The sequence below is a fragment of the Vulpes vulpes genome, chromosome 7, assembly GCF_048418805.1.
Source record: "Vulpes vulpes isolate BD-2025 chromosome 7, VulVul3, whole genome shotgun sequence".
Classification (NCBI taxonomy): Eukaryota; Metazoa; Chordata; class Mammalia; order Carnivora; family Canidae; genus Vulpes; species Vulpes vulpes.
Genome location: NC_132786.1, coordinates 50,361,818 through 50,388,080, shown reverse-complemented (window position 1 = coordinate 50,388,080; position 26,263 = coordinate 50,361,818). Strand labels below are relative to the sequence as shown.

Here is a 26,263-nt window from a genome sequence, read left to right as displayed (position 1 = left end):
GCTTTCAAATGCCATACACATATACACACAGAAATATTTTAAATGTTAGTAATTTTTAAACTGGATGTGAATTTGAAAACTACACAAGAGGGGCGCCTGGGTGGCTTAGTCGGTTAAGTGTCTTCTTTTGGCCCAGGTCATGATCCCGGGGTCCTGGGACTGAGCCCCACATCAGGCTCCCTGCTCAGTGGGGAGTCTGCTTCTCCCTCCACCCCTTCTCCACAATGGTGCTCTCGGTCTCTCTCAAATAAATGAATAAAATGTTTAAAAATAAAAGTAAAAAAACAAAACTACATTAGAATTTGCAGGATGCCTAGGTGACTCAGCGGTTTAGCATTTGCCTTCAGCTTAGAGTGTGGTCCCAGGGTCCTGGGATCGAGTCCCATGTTGGGCTCCCGGCATGGAGCCTGCTTCTCCCTCTGCCTGTGTCTCTGCCTCTCTCTTTCTCTCTCTGTGTCTCTCATGAATAAATAAATAAAATCTTAAAAAAAAAAAAGAATTTGCTATACTATTCTTTCTAGTCATTTGACTATTCAAATCTGCGAGTATGTTTGCAAATACTCATAATAAAAAGTAACAGGCCCAAGCCAAGGCCTTTTTCATGAGCTAGTGATAATGCTGCTTTGCCAGACATCCTCCTTGCTCCTTCAGAGGATACAAGCCATCACCATCCTCCTCAGGATGCATTAAAATAAGAAATGAGGGACGCCTGGGTGGCTCAGTGGTTGAGCATCTGCCTTTGGCTCAGGGCGTGATCCTGGAGTCCCGGGATCTGAGTCCCACATGGGGCTCCCTGCAGGGAGCCTGCTTCTCCCTCTGCCTGTGTCTCTGCCTCTCTCTCTCTCTCTCTGCCTCTCATGAATAAATAAATAAAATCTTAAAAAAAGAAAAAGAAATGGAAACAAATTTAAGGCATCCATTAGCCACCTATTTGTCTCTTACTAAGATGTCCCGGATATGATGGACTCTCCACTTGAAAGGAACATGACACCCGCCAACCCGATGTGCTTAAGCCCAGTTATCTTAACAGAAGGAAGCCACAGTCCCCAGCACTGGTCCTCTTGGAGGGCACACACATTGCTCACCTAGAGCCGCCCACGGGTCAGGCAGGAGGCCTAGCACCGAGCCAGCGAGCAGCAGCAATCAGGACGTCCCTGGCCTGCTCTCCGGGGCCTTCCAGCACGGAGGCCTTCACCACCACCACCAACCGGTCCTGAACAACTAATGCGTAAGTGGGTAACAAAGCCCCATAGACAGTGCCGTTTTCTGAGTTATAACCAGTCCTCAGCAGAAGAGATTTTACAATGACCCCAAGCCACTGAACACACAGCGGGGATTCTCAGTCAGAGTGCTTCTGAACAGAAGAGGGGGCGCCCGCTGGCTCAGCGGTTGAGCATCTGCCTTCGGCTCAGGTCACGATCCCGGGGTCCCGGGATTGAGCCCCGTGTGGGGCTCCCTGCTCAGCGGGGAGCCTGCTTCTCCCTCTCCCCCTGGCTGTGCTCTCTCTCTCTCTTTCAAATAAATAAATAAAATCTTTTTTTTTTTCTTAAAGAAGGAAATAAAAGTAAGGTCTCAAGTGAAATATTTCTGTGAGTAGATGAATGCCGAAGCCTAAGTTAGCAGAAACCTCTAGAAAGATGGCCTGAGGAGGTGTAGGTACAGCGGCCGTGGCAGGCCTGCCCGAGCGCACAAACACAGCCACGTGCGCACCCTGCCCAGGCCAGTCGGCCGCCCACCGCAGCGGCCCCCCGGGCACCCATGGGCTCCTGTGCCAGCGTCGTCCTGACTGCTGTTGCCGAGGCGTCACGGCCTGCTCTTGCCGAGGGCCAGCACAGTGGCCTGTCAGGGTGGCAAAGGGGTCTCTGCTCCCTCTTCACCAGGGAAGAGAACTCGCAGGCCAAGGGCCGGCTCAGTGAAGCTCAGCAGGGAGGGCCACCCAAGGGGGCCTAGTGCTCAGCTGCGCACCAAGGAATCCGCTCACTTTACAGTCCTCTGTCAGAAAAACACGGACAAAGTGGGGGGGAAGAAAAGGCTTAATGGGGGGGCCCGGTGAGGAAGCAACCCTAAGAGGGTGCATTAGTTTCCCAGAGCTATGGAACAAGCTGCCACAAACCGGGCAGCTTACAGCCACGGAAATCCATCCTGCCACCGTTGTGCAGGCCAGAAATCTCAAATCTAGATGTCCGCAGAGCCACATTCCCTTTCAGAGGCTGTAAAGACCATCTTTCCTGGACATGTCCAGCCTCTGGTGGTTCCAGGTGCTTCCTTGGCTGTGTCTCTGCAAAATCTACCTCTGTCTCCATGTGGCCTCTGCTCTCCTTTCTCTTCTACGGATGCTTGTCATCCCACTGGCCCAGCTGGACAAGCCAGGATAACCTTGAGATCCTTAACTTCTTCCGAAGACCCTTTTTTTCCAAGTAATTACACATCCACAGGTTCCAGGGGTTAGGACATTAGCACAAACCAACCTACTAGGAGGAGAGTTAACTGCACCATATCAAGTGCCTACTCGTACAGGGAACACGATAACACCGTAAGTCTACCCCCTGCATCGAGTCAGCCCAAATCAGTGGAGATATATTTTTTTTAGTGGATATATTTTTTAAGAAGAAAAAAAAATCACTTCTCTTCAGAAATCAGGAAATTCTGTTTAAATGTCATAAAAGGCAATGTTATCTTGTTCTTTAAAACATAATCCTACTTAGTGTCTCTATACCTTGGCTTCCAGGTCTGTAGAATGGAAAACATAACAGTATCTCCCCCATTGTGGGGATTACGTGAGTTGATGCATGTGTTTTGCTTAGACGAGTACCTGGCATTATTAACAAGCATTAGTTTTTATTATTATTATCATTATTGAGCACCTTACGTTTCTTCAATTCTCCTTGATGACAGTCCCCCCTTTCCTTCTCCACCTGCGGCTCCGCTAACCAGGCAGGCCAAGACCCAACCTGATTTCCTGTTTGTTTCTTTGGAGCAGGCTAATTACAAAACCCCTCCAGGATACCAATCTGAAACATTATGGACAGAGCAAGCCTAGAAAAAGAAATTGTTTGCCATAAGACCTTCAGATAGAGGGCAGCTCACCTGAAATGAGCACATCGTTTACTTATTTCTATTTATTCCATCCTGCTTCAGAAAAGGCCCACTGAAACCGATGCACTCAAATACAATACGGTCACATTTAAAATAAGTGGAAAAAGAATAAGTGGGTGAGGGAGAAAGAAATAAGGCTTGAGAGATATCTGAAAAGACAAGCTTGAGCCAGGGAGTGATCTTAGCAAGCAGAGCAATGCAGCAGTATCCCGCACGCTTGTTAGAAGTGGGCCACAATCAGGCTCTGAGCTCTGGAGCGCCATACAAAGATAAAGCCCTACCAGCTGAATTATTCATCAGGCCCTTAAGATTACAATGAGGGGGAGGCAGAAGAGGAAAAGGAAATTTACTCAAAAGAGCTGCAATATTCCTGGCAGTGGGAGAGCAACCTCTCCCTTGGGCCCTCTTAAAGAAGGCGCGGTATGTCGGTATGTCCACTGCTTTTCTAAGCGATAAATCTATTTTTTCAGGTGTTCTTTATTTTGACATCCATTCTCTTCCTGAGTCACTCCTAACAGGTAGGATCAGTTTGATCGAGAGTCTGAGGCTGATAAAGGAAGGATTTATATACGTGTGTGTGTGTACATATGTGGGGGGCAGGGGGTCGTAAGGGGCGGCGTACTTTTTTAAAGACCTGTAGGCACACAAACAGTGTTTCACAATAAAAAGAGAAAACTTTTTTTTTTTAAGTCCCAAAACAAAAGTTTTCTTTACTCAGAAGAATACTGAGAGGAACCCAGTATACTCCATTCCCAACACAAAACCCACATGTTTCCATGTCCTCCAATGCTAGAAGCCAGGAGAAGCAAGAGAGGAGTTCAGAGAAGGAAGAGGGTGAGAATCATTAAAGAATAACACAGATCATTTCTGGTTGGCTGGTTTTGTCATTAATAAGCATAAGATTTTGAATACGAAGACTGCAAGTTTCCTTTTCGGCAGTTTCTATGCATATCTTTTAGTAAGGACCTCTCTCTCTCTCTCTCTCTCTCTCTCTCACACACACACACACACACACACACACACACATACAAGGGCACCCAACACACTTACCTTGTTAAGCCACTTTAGCCCTGGTATCGTATTTGAGTTTATCTGTTCCTCCAGCCACGGGCGCATCCGCATCCTTTCCACCGGCATGGTACCCTTTTGCAGAAGAGAAACATGGTATCAGGCAATTTTGCTAGCGACTGTCCCGTCTGAACTGTAAAGTGCTACACCTCTCTCTAGCACTTATCTTCATCCTATTTGCATGTAAATTTAAATTTAATGTGGGATTCAGAAGCAAAGATGAGGCCCATTCAAGCCTCCACACTATCAACCCCATGGGCAGCGTGACATCATCCTCTTTTCAACCCCTAGCTGTATCTTCCTCCTTTTACTTGTTTCCTCCTCCAAAAATGAGCTCTGAAAATTCTACTGCAATGAATTTGGGTTGACTTGATCAAAGTCTCAGTCACTCTCTCTTCCAGCTTGCAGAGGACTTGTCTCTCCTCTGTGCCTCCCCAGCTCATGCCAGAGTGCAAGTATCAGTCCAAGAACCATGTGGGACCACAGCCTTGGCCTCAGGAGTCTAATTCCATTCTAGAATTCAATTCTAGAACCGGTACATCTCTCCCAGTTCAGATCCACTCACTGTTGCAGACGCCTCGCCTCGGGCTCCTTGCTCACACTGCACTCTCTGCTCCTCCCTCCCTATGCTTTGCCCATCCCTACCCATCCTCCAAGACTCAGTTTCTGCTCTCTCCTTCTCCACAGGCCTTCTCAGACCACTCCAGCCTGAAGAAATCTTCCTCCTGGACTTCTCTAATTCTCACAGATCTTACATTGCTCTTTTGAGAATCAAACATTGCTTTAGAACAGCTTTTCTATGCTGTCTTTATTCTTATCCAACTCTCATCTATAAACTTTTCCACTGTGTACACCTCTCTCTCTTCCTAACCAAACAGTAGGCTCTTTGAGGGTAGGAAATCTACCTCCCATAGGTCTTTTTATATTCCTACAAAGCCCAAAGGCTGCCTTCCACCCAGGAGATGTTTAAACAAGATCCAGACGAGCCCTGAAAGGTCGCCAAGCCAGGCTGCCATTGTGGGTTGGCCCTGACCACTCACATGGAGGCTTCAGGCCATCATTCTTTGAGGTAAGTAATAGGAAGCTCAGGGACAGGCCCAAAGGGGCCCCCAACACAGATGCTCTTAGTGGTTCTGAATTCATCTCATCCCCTCATGCATTCATCCACTCATTCAAGGATCACTTATTGAAAATATTCCAGGAAAGGGCGAGACATCCTCTAGCACCTAGAAACTCCCAGTCTAACAGAACACAGGAAGGAAGAGATTACCACACCACATGAAGAGCCCTGTGTACCGAATGATACTAGAAAGTAGTCGGCAACAGACAGGGTGACAGAGTCAGGCTGGCCCTGCGGGGCCTGGAAAACCATGCCTGAGATTCTGGTCATCATCCCCAGACTGAAGGGAGGAGAACCAGAAGTTAATGCAAATGAATGATATGATTAATCTTGTCAACAGTAAAGGGAAGGGCTGATTACAAAATCCAGACCATGGCTTCACCAACTTGAACGGGGACACAAATCTTGATTTGGTAAGTCTAGGTGAGCCCTGGGATTCTGCAGTTCTAATAAAGCTCCAAGGCCCTTGGACCAGACTCTGAGGAGCAAGGCTCTCAATTGCCTTTTATTTTTAATTATGAGCCACCTCCTCTTCTGTGCTCTTCCCGCAAAGTCTGGTCATCCTAGCAGGCAGGCCCCTTCCGTTAGTCTTAGCAGGTCAGGTTCCAGATCGCCTGTCAGTCCATCGCTTGTTTACATGCTGTGCCTTTCTAACAAGGACACAGCTCAACCGAACATCAGCCTATCGCTTACCCAGCCAATCACACATGTAAAAAATGGTCTAAATCTTTAATCAGGACTGTCATTAATCATCAGCAGATTTTTTTTGGAAAAACAAAGACAGCAAGTATTGCCTTATCAGAGTAGGTCAGGCTCATTTACAAAGGGCTTCTCTTATTCCAGGTTCTACATTTTGTTTTATTTTAAACACCCAGGACGTCCCCGATGTCACACAGAGAAAAAACTAATCCTTTTACATGAAGATACTTCCTCTATTTATATTTGATTTTACAGCCTGGCCGCACGCCCCACACACTAACTAGGTAATGAATTACCAGTGGTCTCCCCACACGGCACAGAAGAGAACAGGTGCCGTCTGACACAGATTTCCCATGGCTATCACAAGTTGAACGCACATCCTGACTTCTGCGGAAGAAAGCAAAGATGGAATTCTATATTGACCCTAGCACCAGAAATTCATCATTTAGTTTGACACAAAAAATAAATTAGATTTCCAGAGATGAAAAGGCTGGGAGGATAGTCACAGAGGGCTAGAGACCAGATAGTAGGGAAAGATGCTTCCTTGGCCTGCGTCTTCTAGCTCTGTCGATGAAATTTACGGGGACAGATTGGTCTTCCTGCTATAAGGCAAGGTTCCCATAGACCCCTGGTCTGATGGGCCACATGAGACTCGTGGGAAAGGCATAGAAATGGTTAGAAAGACAAAGAGGTGCTATTTTTTGCCAAGAGAACCAAAATCTGCCAGAAATCGAGGCACTTGTGTTCCAGCCCTGATCTTGCCATTACTGGTGTGTGTCCTCGGGCTAGTCACTCAAACCCTCTGGTCTGCACTTTGATCATCCAGGAAAATAAGAGGTTTCAAAAAGATTACTTCTCAAGTGAGCTATGACCCTAGGAATCCTCCTGTAACAGGAAGGCTCGTCATCTGCTTTATCTTTTTTGTAAGCTTCTGATCTTGTACACTGGGTTGTTTTTAAAAGTGAAATGCTTGAGGCGCCTGGGTGGTTCAGTAAGTTAAGTGGCCAACTCTTGATTTCAGCTCAGGTCATGATCTCAGGCTGCAGGGATAGAGCCCCATGTCCGTCCATCCGTCCATCCATCGGTCCAGCTCTGTATTCGGTGGAGAGTCTACATGAAGATTTTCTCTCCCTCTCCCTCTGCCCCTCCTGCCACTCGCGCGTATGCACACATTCTCTCCAAAATAAATCTTTTTTTTTTAAGTGAAATGCTAAAATCTTATAATTCTATAAACCTAAAATATGAAGCAGCTACCCTCAAGCTTGACAAAAGGCACTTTCTAAAATCACCTATCATTACACCTTTGAGATGTGAGGTTGGGATCATCTTTAAAACCGTAACATCAGCCTCTAAATCAGTTCAGTACATGGAGGGTACTTAGAATATTACTGGCACCAGTGATGCTGCATAAATGTATGCAACAGTCCCCCATTAAGTTGACAATGGTATGGTCATGTTCACGGCCAGTAACAGTAATCTTGAATTTTAACCTAAATAACTGATTTTTGGATCCTGGAATAGTAACAGCAATGGTTACCATTTACTGAGCATATACTATATGCCAACCCATTAAAACCAGAGTTTTCTGAGTTTTTCATGTAATTCTTATAACCCTAAAAAATAAGGATTTTAGTATTCCATGTTATAGACAACAGGATAGGTAAAGGAATTGCTTAAAGACAATCTGCTAGTAAGTAGGAGAGCCAAGACTCTCACTCGGATCTCTCTGAAATGCCCAACTTCAGAAACCCTAACACCTGCTCTTTTCTTAGTCTAGAAAGCACTCAGTTATGATGGTCTTTTAACTGTTCTACTTACTGAGCCTTTCCCAACTCCTGTCTGTTTTGCATACCACTGACATATTAAATTTCCTAAAATACCACTTAAATCATGTTAATGTTCTGTTCTAGAGACTTCTAAACATCCCTGCTGGATTTAATAATAAAATCCTTGGCTGAGATGAGGGGGGCGGTGCGCTTCTGGTAATGACACAATAGGTAATTCAGACCTAACTCCCAAGGTGAATAACAAGAAAACCTATACAAAACATTTTTTAAAAAATCTGTTTAAAAGGATCAGGGAAGTAACAAGTAGGAGAGCAGGATCTGGGGGAAGAAAGAAACCCAGGAAGGTAAACCTGATGTTTGGAGCACTCTTATCCTAGCCTGGAGGCATCTGCCAATTCCAGGATAGATGGCTGCAGGGCACAGAAGCTGAGCAAAGCTTCTGACACATTCGGGTGACCAGGAGGACAAGAATTGAAGATCAGGACCTAAACTAGGAATAGGGAGTCCACACACTCACCCGCCACCACCCCCAAGCAAGCTTCGTTTGGGATAAAACTAAATGGAAATAGACTAACCTCAAAGACTGAAGTCGAGCTTTGAATCACCTCAATCCCTGATCAAATTAAAATAACCTGGAACTCCCAGAAGTAAATGTAATCATATCTTGAGGAAGATAACATTATCCTCGGATTTATATTATCTCTGGAGTTTTTCATAGACCAGCAATATAGCTGAGAACACAAGGATAAAAGGCAATGAAATAAAAAAAATCAATGAAATATGAACAACAAAAACAGACCCACAGGGATTCAGACATGGGTCTTAAACAGACATAAGGGATACAGAGATACCAAAAGTTTTCGGACACAGCCTTTAACACAAGTATGCCTCACATGTTCAAGGAACTAAAAGACAAGATGGACAACGTTGGCAGAGAACTAGAAAGTAAAAAAAGAAATTCTAGAGCTAAAGGGCAAATAATTAAAATTAATAACTCAAACGGTGGGTTTACTAATAGATTAGACACCACGATAAAGAAATAGTAGAAAGAAGATAGGTCGGAAGGAAATAAACAGAATGAAGCACTTAGAGACAAAAGGGTGGGAAACATTAAAAAGAACATAAAATACATAGCGTTTTTTATTTTAGAGGTAAAAAGATCTAAAATATGGGCAGTCTGTAGTTCCACAAAGAGAAAGAATGAGGCAAGAGCGGTATTTGCAGACAGTGACCACATACTTAAATAATTTACTACAAACCCCAAACAGATAAATACAAATAAAACCACACTATAGTACATGTGCTGAAAACCAAAACCATAGCGAAAAATCTTAAAGATGGCTAGAGGGAAAAAAAGACAGGCATCACCTTCAAAGTACAAGTAACAAAAACCACAAGACCAGAGGCCTTATAGTTGCTACTCAACAGAAGCCATGGAAGACAGAAAACAGCAGAAAGAGCTTCGGAGTGAGTCTGTCGCCAACACTGACCACAGCAGCGTCCCATCCCATTTCTTCCGCAGCTGAGACAACATTTATTAGTTTTATCAGTAACCTTCGAGGGGTCTTGTCACCTTGTAGCCCTCCCTCCATAGCTATGCCCACCCCTCTGACCAACTGATGGAAAGGCTGCCCTCCTAATAAAAGCTAGCTCCAACCTCTGTTCGTGCATGAAAACTTCTCTCACGTCTCTAACCAGCGGACCCTCTGCTTCTAGGGCAGGTCCTGTCTGCAGGACCCAGTCATCCGGTGTTATCCACAGATATTTATTAAACACGTGTTATGGGGCACCTGGGTGGCTCAGCGGTTGAGCATCTGCCTTTGGCTCAGGGCGTGATCCTGGAGTCCCAGGATCGAGCCCCACATCAGGCTCCCTGCATGGAGCCTGCTTCTCCCTCTGCCTACATCTCTGCCTCTCTCACTGTCTCTCAAGAATAAATAAATAAAATCTTAAAAAAAAAAAAAAATAAACACATGTTACTGCAGGGGGCTCTGCTCAATGCGGAGGATTCAGAGATGTGTGAGACAGGATCACTACCCTCAAGGAATTCATAAGTGAACTGGGGGTATGAGACATTAATCCTATAAAGCTACCTAATAATACTATAATTATGATAATAAAAGACTGCACCAGGGATGGCAGAGGCAGTACACGATTAATTGCCAAGTGCATCAACTAGTTGGTGAGGAATACATAAATCACCATTGGGTGGGTTCGTAAGAGAAAGCTTAGCGCCCCTGAAAAAAAAAAAAAAAAAGAAAGCTTAGCGGCACAAGAAGACTTTATAGGATGGGCAGGAATAGTCCAGGTGCAGAGGGGGTGGCAAGGAAGCCAGGCAAAGGTGAAGGCAGAGCCAGGAACCTGGGAAGATGGGTCTCCTGATGTGGGCAGAGCAACTGACTTATGTGGGTGGAGCTTCGTGAGAGTCAGGAGCAGGGCAGAAGGTGAGCACGGGAGCAGGTGCGCAGGTGGGCAGGCTGGTTGGTTACCAGAAATTGTCGCTAACCCACACTGTGGCCCTTGTCACTTAAATATAGTCATCCCCATCTTAGAGAGGAGGGAAAGCATAGCTTGAAAAGGTGACTTCAAGAAAGAAAAAGCCATGTCCAAGTCCCCCAAGGCCCCAGAGAAGGGACCAAGGCTTCATGATCCCCCCCACCCCTCCAAATCGCCCAGCTTGTGTAGAGGCTACTGAAACCACTGGGTGTGCGCTGGAGACCGGCTGTGTGGCACTATGGTGACACAGGCAGCAGTCACACGGGGGCAAACACAGGCAAGGAGGTGAGCCAATGAGCTACTGCTCTGGTCCAGGCAGTGGCTCTTCCTGAACACGCAGGCATCTTTCCCCAAGTGTGAGCTCTGCTTGCATGACGTTCTCCACTCCTCACGCTGACCTCTGTACCCTTTTGGCCAAAGTTAAAAATTCCAGTTCAAAATTATGTGAATTGAGAGGAAGCTGGAGTTGAAAACTGAAAATCCTTGCCATCATCAGCCCCAACACCTCGCTCAAGCGCTTCCTAGGAATCAGACACTGGGCCAGGGGCTTTTTGTGCGTTATTTCACTTAATCTTCAAACCAGCTACATGAGGTACAGGATCTTATCTCCATTTTACAGATAAGGAAATGAATCTGCTTACCAAGCTGGAGAACCATTAAGTGGTAAAGCTGGGATTCAAATCCGGATCCACCTGATTCCAAAGAGGACACCAAAAACCTCCAGTGTTGGGAAAACAGTGGCTCGTGAAATCAATTTACGGTGCTTCAATCTTAATGTATGTGAACGTAGAATACAAACGATGGGAGTCCCCCAAATGAGAGTAAGATTGTTTTATTAAGCTTTTTTTTTTTTCAATTTTATATTATATTATCCTGGTACTATGGTCAAAAGGGTATAAAAAAGCATTTTACTCAGCCAAACCATTCCCCAGGTGTGTGCACAGATGTGTGTGAGCCTGTGGGTGGCAGGGCGAGGGGGGGGTCATGGTGTAAAGTAGGAATTGGCAGAGAAGGATATAGCAAACCTTAGAACAGGAAGGACTCCTGGAAGACAGAAGTGAAAAGCATGAGAGAAGTTTAACAAGTGTGGGGCATGGAAACAACATGTTCAGAGCTCAGATAACAGGGCCCTGTGTCTGAGGGTGGGGGTTTGAGACCCGCCCCCATTGGCTGCACTTAATACTTCGCTGCCTACAGTAGTCACGTCACTCTGCACACTCTGGTGGGGCCCTGGAGGATGAAATCAGTGGTTACTAGTCGTGAAATCAGGAAAACATTTTAACACTGAGATGAGTGCCAGAGAAAACATCCCTGTCCGCATACATGTTACCTGCACCGATGCGAAACCAATTTCAAAAAGTTTTATTAAACTTCTGGGGAGTTAATTCGCAGTGGAAATCAACCGCGTGACATCCACTGTTATCACTAATGCAATCCTCATTCCATGCACTTACTGTTTTATTGAACTTTGAAAAGATGTACATCAGGCTCATTAAATAATTTTAAGTCTCTAGCCCAGTTTTTCTCAAGGTTTTAAGAAACTCAACCATGAATTCTCCTACTACGTGTATTTTTCAAGAGCTCGACCTTGGGGCACCTGGGTGGCTCAGTCAGTTAAGCTTCTGCCTTCGGGTCAGGTCATGATCCCGGGGTCCTGGGATCGAGACCCCGTGTCCAGCTCCCTCTCCCTCTGCACCACCCCCACCAATTGTGCTCCCCCCTCCCCAAATAAATAAATAAAATCTTAAAAAAAAAAAAAAAAGCTCAATTCTGAGTGATGAGGGCAGGACTGCCAGAACTGGCTGCCCTCATGTATCACCACCCCTAATTATAGTTTTCTATATTTTTCCATCCACCTATACTAGCACCCCCAAACTGCCTTGCTACATTATTACCCGAGGAATTAAAAAAAAAAAAGACTCCCTGGTCCCATCAAGACTCACTGAGTAAGAATTTCCAGGGCTTAGGAACCAGGAATTCTTTTTATTAACCCAGGGCAATTCGGATATGCAGCTACCTGTGGATATCACTGCCATCCAGTAAGTACCACCAGCTCAATGGCCTTTCAGATCCTCTATGTATGATCAACATCTCCAAATGAGTCATAGGAAAACGAGGACGCCCATGGCGAATAGATTTCATCATGAATAGAATATAAATACGTATGAAATTAAAATTCTAAAATGCCTTTAAATACCACGGAACAAGTTTCCCATACTGAGAATCATCCAAATTATAGTTTTGCATATTCCCCCTTCTACCCACAATTTTCTTATTGGACGTGTTTTCTATATCCTTTCAGAAGAGATTACCATAGCTACTTTACAAAAATTTCCCTGCCTCTGACCACAAACTAACTCTGGTCCCTGAAACAGTGTGATTTAGCCTCTGATAGGGACTTGCACTGCATCACTACAACCGAAACTGACTTAGGGCCTCCACATGGGTGCTCGAAAGACACCAAAATACATCACCAGTTTTCCATAACTGTGACGAGCCAACGGTCATTCTAGGAAACAGTTCTCGATGCGGCCTAAAGAGAACAGGAGTTCTCTCCATCCAGAGGGCAGGCCTTGAAAAAATGCTGGACATGCTCTGTCGAGGCAGATATGTGCTCTTCAGACGTGGGGCCCAGAGCCCTGCCATCCATCCCTGCCCAACCAGCCCCGCTCCCCTGTCCCCTGTCCCCAGAGCACCTACCTACCCCATGGCCCTCTTCTCCGCCCAACACAGCTGCTCTAGCCCTTCTCCACTACAAATGGGTCTCACTTCCTCCCTCCTGCTGCCTCACGTGGGAAACCCATGCCTGGGCCCACTAACCCCCAGGCCTGACTCTACCATGACACATTGCTGGTGTATCACCTCACCCGAGCCTTCAAATTTCTGCACATCTTTTTTTGCATCTCCCTCATCAGCTCCCACTGTTGATCTCAGATCTTTCCATCCTCACACTGCCCAACTCACTTCCACACTCGTCAATCCCAGCAAAGCGCAATCCCAGCAAAGCGTCTGGCCTGTCACTTCAGAGAGAGAAGCAGAAGCCACTGCCAGGCTCATCTTTCTGAATTGCTGACTCCTTCCCCTCCTCAAACTCCTCCAGGCTCCAGTGTTGGGTGGGCAATTAGATCACGGGGGCTACACTGGGTAGAAAGGGCTAGCCTGGGAACAGACAGCCACCCCTTCACAGCTGGTTCAAATGCCATCTCTGCCACAAAGCCGATCTCGACCATCTCAAAACTTCCCTTGAATTCCTAAAATACTGCCTCCAATATACATCCTATGTTCCCACCAAGCCAGACACACCTATGTTAACATTGCTACGTATGTTAATATGTACATCTGTGCGGTCTTGCATTTTGCATCCAGGAGGCACCCAATAAATATAGACCAGCCCGATCCAGCAATTCTGGACACGTCTTGTACCTGCACAGCCCAACAGCGGAGCCCCCAGCCAGAGGTGGCTACTGAACACCTGAAATGTGGCTGGTGTGAAAGAGGAACCGTTTGCCCCCAAAGATGGACAGAGTTTCAAGGCCAGTTCTAGTTTTTCCAAATCATAGTGAGTGGTCAGATGTCTGGTAAAGAAACAAAATATCTGCATAGGACACCCTTGTGGGGCTTTTGAAAAGGCCACCTGACATTGAAACTATTCTATTTCGAGAAAAGCCTGGGTTTTTTAGTGTTTTTTATTGTTTTTGTGATTTTTAGATTTTTTTTCTTTTTGCTTGTTTAGTTGTTTTTTTGATTGTTTTGGGGGCTTTGTTTTGAGAAAACCCTGGTCTTAAAAGGCCAGACTCGCTTTGCAAGTCATCTTTTGGAAGGCAACCTGTTGGTAAGTAGGGGAGATTCTGTGTGAGAAATTCTTATCCCTGTTCAGACCTGCAAGCCCTTGAAAACACCACCAGCGGGCGGGTACAGAGCACCCAGGATCCCATGCTACATGATAATGATATGAGGAATAGCTGATGAGTATTAAATGCTCCACAGTGCCAAGCAAGTTCTCAGCTTGTTGTATTAGTTCACTTGATTTACCACAATCCTGTAAGTAGGTGCTACTAAATATCTCCATTTTAGAGATGAAGAGACAGAGATACGTAAGCTTGGTAACTTGCCCAAGGTCACAGAGCTACTGAGTGGTTGAGTTCACATTTAAACAGAAGGGGCAGGGCACCCGGGTGTCTCAGTGGTTGAGCATCTGCCTTCGGCTCAGGGAGTGATCCCGGGGTCCTGGGATCAAGTCCTGCGGGGAGCCTGCTTCTCCCTCTGCCTATGTCTCTGCCTCTCTCTGTTTCTCTCATGAATAAATAAAATCTTTAAATAAATAAATAGATAAATAAATAAAATAGGTCTTAGGCCTTTACTTGGTCTTTTGACCACAAAGTCAAATTGGGGTCCACATAAAGAGGCATGGAAGGCCCAGCACCTCCCAGTCTGACACTGGGAGCCTGGGCTGACGGGGCTCCAAGCCAGGGCAGAGAGAGGCCGGTGGCCAGCAAGCACTGCTCCAGGGACACTGCATAGAAAGCAGCTTCCCTGGGGATGCCCGGGTGGCTCAGTGGTTGAGCAGGTGCCTTTGGCTCAGGTTGTGATCCTGGAATCCAGGATCGGGTCCCATATCGGGCTCCCTGCATGAAGCCTGCTTCTCCCTCTGCCTGTGTCTCTGCCTCTCTTTCTCTCTCTTTGTCTCTCATGAATAAATAAATAAAATCGAAAGAAAAGAAAAAGAAAGAAAGAAGAAAAAGAAAGAAAGAAGAAAAAGAAAGAAAGAAAGAAAGAAAGCAAGCAAGCAAAAGCAGCTTCCCAACCTCCAATACCCCGCACACCCCCCACTACTCCATACTTCCTGCCCCTGTCAGTACCTTCTTGGCTGGTGGAATCAGCAAGACATACTGCATATCCTGTCCAGCCAGAGCTTTATTTTTGTCATTTGTACCAGGACAACAGTATTTCCCCACTCCCAAATAAAACTATTTTTCTACTTTTCACCCCTCCACCTGCATCTCCACTTTAAGAAAGCGACAGGAGAGAACCAGGTTTGTTGTTTGTCACTGGGGGTATTTTACAGTTGTTTGATTTTAGTTTCTGCTTCTGCCATAAGGCAGGGTCACCTGGCCCAGAGCACAGGCCATCTGGGTCCTGGGGGGCAGGGGGGTGGAAGAAAATGTGCCCTGCCCAGCCTATTTTTTTCCCTTTTCCTTTTTTTTAAAAATTTAAATCAATTAATTAACATATAGTATATCAGTAGTTTCATAGGTAGAGGTCAGCCCTCCACCCAGGGCTCATTCCATCATGTGCCCTCCTTAATGCCTGTCACCCAGAGGCCCCAACTCCTACCTCCGTCCCCCGAGTTTACTTCCTAGACTTGAGTCTCTGATGGTTTGCCTCCCTCTCTGATTTTATCTTATTTTACTTTTCCTTCCCTTCCCCTATGTTGATCTTAAATTTCACATATGAGTGATTCTTGATGAGCCCCAAGAACTATTTCAGGAGCACACATGAGACCCATAGACAGCTGTTGCTCTATCACCTCAATGTACACTTCACACGAACATTTGTGTAGGGTACTGAAAAACACTCAGATGGTAAGCATTTGGGGTGTTTGTCGGTTTCCATCCCGCCAGTGTGTATGAAGAGCAAGCACGGGCCATGAGGGCATTTTGCTTCTCCCTCATTTTTAGTAGCAGGACCTCTAATGAGTGCCGAACCTCAAGCCTGCGAACACCACGCCAACCTGCACACATCTGTACGTCCCTCGGCACCCACTCACCTCCCTCTTGCAACTAAGGGCCAGTTTCAAATCTACCCTTCCCCAAAAGCTTTCCCTGACTAATGCAGTGACTATGACCACAACAGTCATCCTGCTTATGTGGATATAACAGCCCCAAGAAATAGGTGGATGTTAATTGATCTCACCTGACTCTTAGCTAATTAAGTTGACCCGGAACTTCCTAATAAGCAATTGTGATCTCACAGGGCCTAGCACCATCCTTATTTGTCACTGAATAGCACAGTGGCCACAATGCAGGGCTGACAGGCTCCATGACTCAGGGACAGAATGGTCACCCAACCAGCAGGGTGGAGACCAGGGAAAGCCTTGGAAGCTCCTGTGTCCCAAGGAGCTAGACCCACATCCTTATCACCATGTCCTATATGAGACTAGGACTGGGGAGTTGTGACCCTGAGAATTCTAACCTGCTGTTGCCCTAAAAGCTCAGAAATCTCTTAGTAGCCTCCTCCACTTTCTCCACACAGGTCTAGGAGTATTTCCCCTCGGCAACCCCGGCCACTCCCGGGGCACTGCTTCAGGTACCAAATGCAGAGGGTAGCAGAACCCCAGCTCCTTATGCCTCACTGTTCTCATCTGCCAAATGGGGATAACTTCCTAAGAGTCTGTGGTAGGATTAATCAGATGTGTAAAGTGCCTCATCTACTATCTGGTCAACAGTGGATCTTGAATAATTAATAGTTTCCACAGTCACAAATTTTTGGTCAAGGATATTTGATGGAGCAGGATTTACAACAGCAAAAAATATAAATTGATCCAAACACCAGACAGGAGGGAGATGGTTAAGTAACAGGCGGTTGACTCAAATAATGAAAAACTGTGATTCTAGAAGAGTATCTCATTTATATGGGAAATCGACCAGAATATACGTTAATATAGAGCTAATATATGTAAGTATATAGCCTACGTATTTTTGTATGTTCCATATATGTAATATATAAGTTAATACAGTTCGGAATATAATACAAATGAATAAGTGTGTGTGGGGGGGAAGCCAGGTGTGGAGATCATTTTTTTTCAACTATCAGGGCAACAGGCCTCTAGGATGCGCTGGGCCCTGGGCAGCGCCCCCACAGCTGCTGAGTCAGGGTGCTGGCACAGGGTGCAGAGCTCACCCTGCACACGCACCCCAGCTGCCCCCCACAGAGGCTGGCACGGAACTGACAACGCACACCAACACACGGCTCTTTGGCCTGGAACCGGGCACCCAGGGGATAGGGGAGGACCCCAACCTCAGTGGCACCAGACCAGGTGAAGAGGTTTGCTCAACAGTGAGTAAAAAGCTGCTCACTGTACATTATAGCACAGGGTGTCTTGAGGGGTACAGTCCCGTGAGGAATCGTACAGTCACATCCTAACAAGTGCCAGCCTGCGTTCACACCAAGTCCAGAGGTTTCCAACAGCCCTGCTGGCAGCAGAGTGCTCTAACTTCAGGTCACAGAGTAAGTATAATATGGCAATAAAGAACATTCTTCTAGAAACAATGGAGTTTCCTTCTATCCTTCCTCCTCCCTCCCTCCCTTCATGGAGGATTTAGTCCAAAAGCCCATTAGGTAGAACAGAACAGAGCCGATGTACTGTGTTGCACAGTGTTGCCCCAAAAGCCAGGTCCACCCAGAACTTGTGAATATAACCTTATTTGGAAATAGGGTCTTTTCAGATATAATCAAGTTAAAATGAGGTCATACTTGGTCAGGATGGACCCTAAATCCAACACGAGTGGTATCCTTATAAGAGGACAGAAATCTGGACACACACATATATAAGAGAAGCCCATATGAAGACAGAGACCGGGATTCGGGGGAGACATCTAGAAGCCAAGGGACGCCAAGGACTACAGCCACTGCCAACACGAGGAGAGCCGCATGGAGCAGATTCCCCCTTAGAGCCCCCAGAAGAAACCAACCCTGCCAACACCCTGAGATTTCAGACTTCCAGCCTCCAGACCTGTGATCACCCAGTTTGTGGTACTCTGTGATGGCAGCCCTAACAATCTGCAATAGCAGACATTTGGGGAGCAGAGCAGAAGCATGCTAGTGTGGGGTGCCGGCATAAAGAGGGTGTCTCCTTGGGTGGGAGAAAGCAGCGGTAATTAGCATGGGGAGGACTGCAGCCCATGTGGGGCAGTGAGGATAGATGCTGGGGGAGGCAGGAGCCAAGAGTGGGATGTCAGGGCACAAGTGGAGTGGCTAGGCTCCTGTCCAGGGGCAGCCATCCCATCTGGGGTGCAGGAGCCCCAAGAATGAGGTGGGGAGGGCAACCTCACCACCGTGGGGAGGCTGAAGATTGGAGACATAGAGGAACTGAGTCAATGAATTAATACATTAAAGATAATGAGAGCCAGGCTCCTCACTTTTGGAGAAGGAAGTTCAAACAGAGAAAGAAATCTAGAATAACCCTGGGCCTCGGTACAGAATAAGGACTGAGTTCATAGCTCATCATCTATCTCGATACAGAAATACATGCAGATGTAAAAATACATGTATGTGTACTGTGCACAGATTCCCTGCCCACTATGAGGGTCTGGGGACAGCAACAGGCCACTGGTGATGGGTACACATCATGCCCGAATCTTAGTTTCCTTTTGTTTTTTTAAAAAGATTTTTAAATATTATATTATATTTCATATATATATTCAATTATATATAAAATTCATATATATAAAATTTCATATATATTCAATTATATATAAATTATATATAAAATATATAACGAATATATAAAATTATATTCAATAGAAACCCCATCGTTTCTATTTTTAAATATTTATTCAATATATATAAAATTATATATAAAATATATAATTGAATATATAAAATTATATTCAATTGAAACTCCATCGTTTCTATTTTTAAATATTTATTTATGAAAGACACAGAGAGAGAGGCAGACATAAGCAGAGGGAGAAGCAGGCTCCATGCAGGAGACGTGGGACTCGATCCCAGGACCCCAGGATCACGCCCTGAGCCAAAGGCAGACACTCAACCCTTGAGCCACCCAAACATACCAAATCTTAGTTTCTAAACACCATTCTCCACTAAAAGGAATCAGGGCTTTGTGGGAAAATGGCTGGTGGCAGGTCTAGGGCAGGGAAAGCAAAGATAAGCCTGAGCCATTTTAGGGGGGGTCAGAAAGTACAGAAGTGTCCAAAATACACTGGGGACCCAGCAAGAGGACCCAGCAGCTCACACGAAGGGGCTCCGTCTAGCCAAATCTGGGACAATCTGAACACCGGAATAAGGACAAAAGGGTCTTAAGGTCTGGGCTCAAGAAAGGCCCACCCGACTGAGGACTGAGGGCTTTGCTTCTCATTTCTCACTGACGATTCCTTAACTTGCAGGATTCCGGGAGCCTGGATAGCCTTCAGCTCTGCTTGTTCTAACCTGGAGGAACGTCTCAGGAACCACTGTGGCCTTAAGTTGTGAGCGGAGCCCACCTTTCCAAGAGAGCGACTGTCACATGGTGGGAATAGGAAGTGCGACCCCATGGGTCGGGAGCAATCCCAGCCCTCAGTGGGGCCGGTGCCCAGCAGCCCTTCTGTGCTCTCTGCACCCCTGTCCCCCATCTGGTAGCTACCCTGCAGCCAGAACAGCCCCGGGAAAGGACAGATAGTCTCTTTCAGGCCCCTTGGGTGCCACAAGCACTGGCTCCAGCTTCATCTCCCTCTACTACCCTCACTCCCCAAACTCCAGCCAGCGGGTCTGCCCCAAGGTCTCCCCGCACCTTGTCCCCTTTCACTGCCTGACCTCACATTCTTCCCCTCCTAGCTCTAAGGCCACTTCCTCGATGAGCCTCCTTAGTGTCTCGGGGGGGGGGGGGGGGGGGGGGCGCCAGGCCAGGCCCTCACATCTGTCTGCCCCCCCTGAAGACCATCTCCATGAGGCCCAAGAGCATTTCTGCTGGCTCACCTCTATGTCCCCAGGTCCTGGAGCATGGCAAGGGCTGAGGCTTAATAAATAAACCATGGGCTTTCTACGTATGCCAGGCATCAGTGATGATAACAGAGGGAACAGAGATGGGCTTGCGAACTAGTCAAAGAAGGCGGATACACAAGGAATTAGAGTAAGGGGAGCGATGATTTGCCATAATAAAAAAGGGATATATAAATGCTGTGGGGAATCCCATCTAAGGAAGCACAGGGGCAGACCATTTAAAAAATCATTTCCTATAAACAATGCTCTAAGTCATCTTAGGGTTTCAAGATATAATGTGGAACCTGTATAGAGGGCAGCTCACTAGAAACATACAGATGCCCATCAGCACCACGTTGCCCATTACCGAGAGCGCAGAGATGGTCAGCACGGTGACCAAAATCATCCATTGTCCAAAATGGAACACTTCTAAGTGTGAATGGGGCCTTATTAATAGTCATCCCTTGCCTGTGCACAGAGGTGAAGAGGGACTGTCCCTGGGGAAGAAAAAAAAACAGGATGTGGTGGTGTTCTGGTTATGGGAGATAGTTGCTCTTTTATTCAAAATCCTTGGACCAGGTAGGTATGTTTGAAAATGCAGCCAGTGGGGGGATATTAGAGAGACAATATGGTGCACCTACCATATGAACAAGAATGCCCCCAGCAATATCCAGAGCAGGACCCCTAATGCATCACAGCAATATTTCTGCAGTTAAAACGTGAACACTCACACTGATTGGGATTAGCAAAAGCTCCGAAGAGCTTCACGCCAATTCAGGGCAGATCATACTGCCAAATGAGTCATGATACAAAAACTTTCAGTTTTCAGAGCTTTTTGGATTGCAAATAAGAGATATGGGATCTGTAATTAATCTCAAGTTATTTCTACCCTTGGAATATATTAGTGTTCCCATATTATACAAGGAAATCATCTTCTTCCTTAAACTGTACTTTCATTATAAATTAATCTGGCACATACTACGCTTAAGTTAGTGAATAATAATAGCACAATTTTAGTCCCGAAATGGAAAAGTTTAATGCAAACTTCTTTTGCACATTAAAAAGTAGGGAAATACTTCTGCTGAATATTTTTATAAAATCTGAAATCATAAGTAGCCATTTAAAAAGGATTATTAAAATTTTTTTAAATATATAAATAAAAAGGATTATTGCCTTTAAGTTAGATCTAGCTGGCAATATGGATAGATCTTCATTTTACCTATCTAATATATAAAATATTTATTTATAAAATAAGAAAAACCTTAAGATGCAAAATGTCTTTCAAATATCTTCCCTAGGCTTCCCTTATAATGACATCTGTAGTGACATTGTTCCTTCTCATATAACATTTTAAATATTTCATTTCCAAAATTAAATCTATTACAGAAAATACTTTGATGCGTATCAAGTGAAAACAAGTTTATTGGTTTTATTATGGTTTGTGTAGTATGCGTGAGAACTGCATGAGCTATGGAGATGAGTACAGGAACCCCCCTCCCATTTCCTAGAAGCCCTACTGCTCTGTGGCAAAACCATCGTGGGAACCAAAAAGACTAAATACTTGTAGTGGCACAAATGCACATTTATTCAAAGAATTGTCTGGAAAGTTTACCTGTTCCATTTTTTTTTAATTACTTAATATAATTTTGAATGAAAGAGCACAGCTATCATTGCGACGTGAGAAGTGCAATGCACGCTGCATGGTTCAGATCCTGTGGGACATGGGCAGAAATTCAGTTCAAAGGTCCTGGGGCACACAATTTCTCCTATGTGAAGTGTAAAGGAAGAAAACACACTAAGGCTAATGACGGTCAAGGTGAAGAGCCCCCAGAGACCTTCCAACTATAAGGGTCAAAGCAGTTGACATTTACTGACTTGAACTGTTTACAAATATATGAGTTTAAAAGTCAACACTTAAAAAAAATAAAATAAAAAGTCAAAACTTGCCTCCAAGAAAAAAAAAAAAGCTATCTGATTCTTCACTAGATAATGAAGGTGGTAGGGATATATGGCAATGACTACTTACAAGAGCACCCATGATGCACCTGGTATTAAACTCTATGCTTTATATACATTATCTCATTAACCCTCACAGCAAGCCTAGGGGGTAGGCGCTGTCATCACCACTATTCTAGAAGAAGCAGTGGCTTAGTCCTTGCCAGAGCAGATTCCCCACCACTGAGCTCCGTTATCATGAGAACCAAGTGTCCAAAAATAGGCTTTCAACCTGGAGAGGTCAGTACTCATCTCCATGTGCCCTCTGGGTCCTCAAACATAAATGCTAGAAAGCTGGTGTGTTTCCCAAGCTTTACTTGAACAGGCTGCCAGGTCTGACAGTCGCCTCCCTGAGTCAGAAACATTTCAGGAACAGGAGCCTTAGCGCCGGTCACCTAGGGCTGCAGGTCAGAAAGAAAACACAGAGCCAGAATGGTAGCATTTCCCCACACTTTCTGTTTCATTTGGTGTCTGTTCTCAGGGAGGTACAATGAAGGATACAAACCACCCACAAACAAGGATGGAACAAGAAGATAAGTGAGCTGTCTGGGGCTTTTTCTAAAAGAGGAAGTATTTTGACCCTGAGTGACCCCTGGGCTACGCTGCTGAAAACATTTTTGTTGGTGTGTGTGTGCGTGTGTGTGTGTGTGTGTGTGAGAGAGAGAGAGAGAGAGAGAGAGAGAGAGATCTATTGCACCAGATTCAGCAGCAAAGATAAACAGGGGTTTAAAATCTGAAGTCCCTAAGCAAAACTTTATAGCCCCTTCCTTCCTCCCCCCCCCCACCCCCTCCCTGCACCTGACACTGTCCATCAGGTGCTGCTGGCAACCAGGTGATGACAAAGAGTCAAGAAGAGGAGTCATATGGGTACAAGATTTAATGCTGCCCACTACCAACACCCCCCCCACCCTGGCTTTTTTTTTTTCCTTTTTTTTAGCCTGCAGCCTGCAGAAGGGAGAACTGGGGAAAAGCCTGATGCTTCTTTCCTAAAAAATGACTGCTTTGGAATTGCACAGCTTCGTTAGGAATGTACAGACCAAGGCTCTGGGTTCAGGAAAACCATTCTGCACCTATTCTATCCAATGCATCAAGAACGAGGGTCAAGGACATTATATCCAGACCGTAGGGACTCATCACAGGATGACTCTGTTCATTCTCTCCCACCGGCCGCCCGGAGCTAACAGAGCGGAAAAGGCAGCCGTGTGCGATATGGAATCTGGTTGATCCGCCTCGTTCCAAACTCTGGCTCTGTCTGCTTATGAGCTGTGTGACCTTGGGCGGGTTACTCACCCTATCTGTTCTCACAGGCCTTTGCAAGGCTTAGGTGAGGAAACACGTAAAACATCTAGAACAGCTCTTTCTATCTCACGTGGGTTATATAGTATAAAAAGGTACAAACTCTCCAGAGAGCAGTGTGGCCACGGGGACCAGAAAGTTTCAACAGCATCCTTTGACCCAGTTGTGTCATGTCCAGGAACGCTTCCCAAGCAGCTTAAACAATTGTGTGTGAAACAATTTTTTTTTCTTAAAAAAAAAAAAAAAAAGTAATAATAATCTACAATCATTGTGAAATCTGTTACAGATGCAAAGGTAATATTCTTTCTTACAAAAAAAAAAGATAAGAATGTTGTATGCAGCTGCACGGATAAATGACTCCCCAGATACATCTAAATTATGAAAATCTAAGGGCAGTTTTAAATCCATCACCTTTTCCGAGTATTTTCTAGAAGAATTCATAGGAGGCAATAAAGACCTAAAAGCGCAGAAATCACGCTGTGACTGCTGGGTGTGCTTGGGCCCAGACCCCAGTACCTAGATGGCATGGAGTCTGCAATTCAGCAAAGCAAGAATCATGGACAGATTTCAAAGCATATGGACTCAGGCTCATACTGCATGTTCAAACCTTCTTTCCATATGGAAAACAGGAAAACAAGCGACCCTAATTTTCCCTTAATCAGCATGTCCTCTGAGCACTGCCTTTGCAGTACAGAAGTAAAGCACGCTGAAAGGCACGGCTTCTTTGGGGAGTTAATGAAGAGTTCACTTAAGACTGTCCCTCCTTCCCTGAATAGGCTGGTGTCCCTGGAGCCACCCGTCTAACTCAGCAGAACGAAGGCCGGGAAAAGACACTTTGGTCCTTAACTTGGCCCAGGAAAGTAGGGGAGACGGTGCAAGTCAGACACGTGTGGACAACAGAGCAGGTCAGTGTGCCACACAGGCACCTGCCAACCCCTTCCAGGGCCACACTGGTGTCCTTCTCTCTCCCTGTTGCAGCAGAACGTGTTGGAGAGCTCAGGTTGGGGGGTCAAGCACACCTGGATTCAAACCTCAGCACTCACAACCTGTAACTTCTCCACATCCTCTACTACAGCACTTGGCCGAACTCCCCTGAGGAAGAGCTTCGTAAGGAGGAGACCATGGGAAGACTGCTTCGGTCTCCTCTAAGACTTCCCCAAAGAAGATCTAAAATGTGGAGCCAGGCCTCCATCTAATACCAGAGTGGACAAAGGCAGATTCTCTCACAAGGAGCAGGAGGGTAGTCAGGGTCCATCTTCTAGAACACTAGTGTGGTCTCTGCCCTGCAGGGTGGCGGCCAGGTTAATCTTCCAAACCATTGTATAGGGTTAATCTTCCAAACCATCACATCACCGGGTGCAGAGTCCTCCAGCAGCTCTGCAAGGCCCCCTGAACAAAATCTGAGCCACAACTCAGCCTGTCCCACCCTCTGGACTTCATATCCCACCGATGGGATCCTTCGTTCCCAAAGCTCACAGCTACATGAACTTGGACATGTACTTGAAAACAGGCATATCTCTGTATAAAGTCCCTGTGAGCAGGAATCTCCTCCTATTCATCTTTAAACCTCCCCAGGCATCAAGCACAGTGCCCTGCAAATAACAGTATGTGGTAATTATTTATTGATAAGTGTTGGAGAAGGTCATGGAAAAGAAAGAACCGCCAGCTGAACTGGGAGCTGGACCCCAGCAATGTGAGGCTCCTTGCCTCGTCCCCCTACCCTTGGAATAGGAGTTCTCCTTGCCTTTCCTACTCCCAGAAGCCCTTCCAAGGACACAGCCGTGAGATAGTGATGTGATGTTGAGAACACCTGCATGGTCTATGTGACTGAACCGAGGTAAGGCCTCTATATATAAACTTCTAAGGTTTGATGGGCAGGTGCAGAGATCCGATCGTCTTGCTGCCTCCAAGACAACCCTCCTATGCAAGTTCCCTTTGCTTATTAAAACTGCCACCCGCCAACCTGGAGCGGCCTGCCTGGAGTGTATAGGGGCCAATTTCAGATTATACCAGGGAAGCTCCCAAGAGGGCTGCAAGCAAGTGATAAGAAAGTGGATGGATCCCTCCTGCAGAACCCATAGTGGGGGCAGGGGACAGGGAGGGAAAAACAGATGACATGAACGTGACGAAAAAAACTTACTATGAATCAGTGATAAACAAGCTGGAGGAGTGGGGGGAATGATTACAAAAAGCATGCAACCCGAAAAAGAACAATTTTACTCTTTTCATGACACGATGAATCCCAGAGGAATTGAGCTTAGGATGTTAATGAATTTCTGATACTTAACTTTTCATTCAAAAAGCCTTACTGAAAAAAATAAAAATTAAAAAAATTAAAAAAAAAAAAAAAAAAAAAAGCCTTACTGAGCCAGGTACTGTAAAGAGCCCTCTGTGCCAAGCACAATGACAAGACTTTGGGGCAGGGGGCGGGATACAAAGGAGAGGAGGCCACGATCTCTACCCTCAGAGCTGACGCTGCAGTGATGGGCCGAGGCACATGAGCAACCAACTCCAAAATGAGGTATCTTGTCCTGAAGGTAACATAGAGAAACCAACTGAGGATGGGAGAACCTGAGATGATGCACTTCAGGATCTGCCCCAGCCCGTGATAACCAAACGGGGCATTCAGCACCACTGGTTCGCGGGTCATTCTCCACATCACACTCACCCGCCCCCAACACCCCTGCATCAGCCTCACAATAATGTGACCTGAGTCGTATACAGGTGAACACTGCTGCCAAGGTATTTCGGCGGGGGGGGGGGGGGGGGGTGTGTTACTGTATTGTGTAAATGCCCAGAGGAGCTAACTCTGGAAGACTGCAAAGAATTGGGGGTGGGGTGGGGTGGAGGGGTAAGGGATCCCCAGGTGAAAAGCAAGGAAAAACATTCCAGACAAAAGAAAGAATGGCAAAGGGCAAGAGAGAGGAGGTATGCAAGGTATGTCTGAACCATCAGTAAGAGGGAGAAGCTGTGCCCCAGGGAAAGGGTAGAAGAGGCGGAGAAACAGCTG

At 45.9% G+C, this 26,263-nt stretch overlaps 1 protein-coding gene across 9 annotated transcripts in view; it reads right to left on the bottom strand.

The window, feature by feature from the left end:
• IRF2 (interferon regulatory factor 2) overlaps positions 1 to 26,263 on the bottom strand; it is a 79,337-nt gene that overhangs the window by 36,663 nt on the left and 16,411 nt on the right. For 7 of the 9 annotated variants that reach the window (XM_026018311.2, XM_026018312.2, XM_072763811.1 and 4 more), the window contains one exon: positions 4,147 to 4,239. In XM_026018311.2, the coding sequence (XP_025874096.1) occupies positions 4,147 to 4,233 (87 nt within the window). In that variant the 5' untranslated portion in view covers positions 4,234 to 4,239. Of the gene's footprint in view, positions 1 to 4,146; positions 4,240 to 5,204; positions 5,449 to 8,345; positions 8,389 to 26,263 lie in introns of those variants that run through there. The other 2 variants (XM_026018313.2, XM_026018315.2) reach the window with 2 other exon arrangements.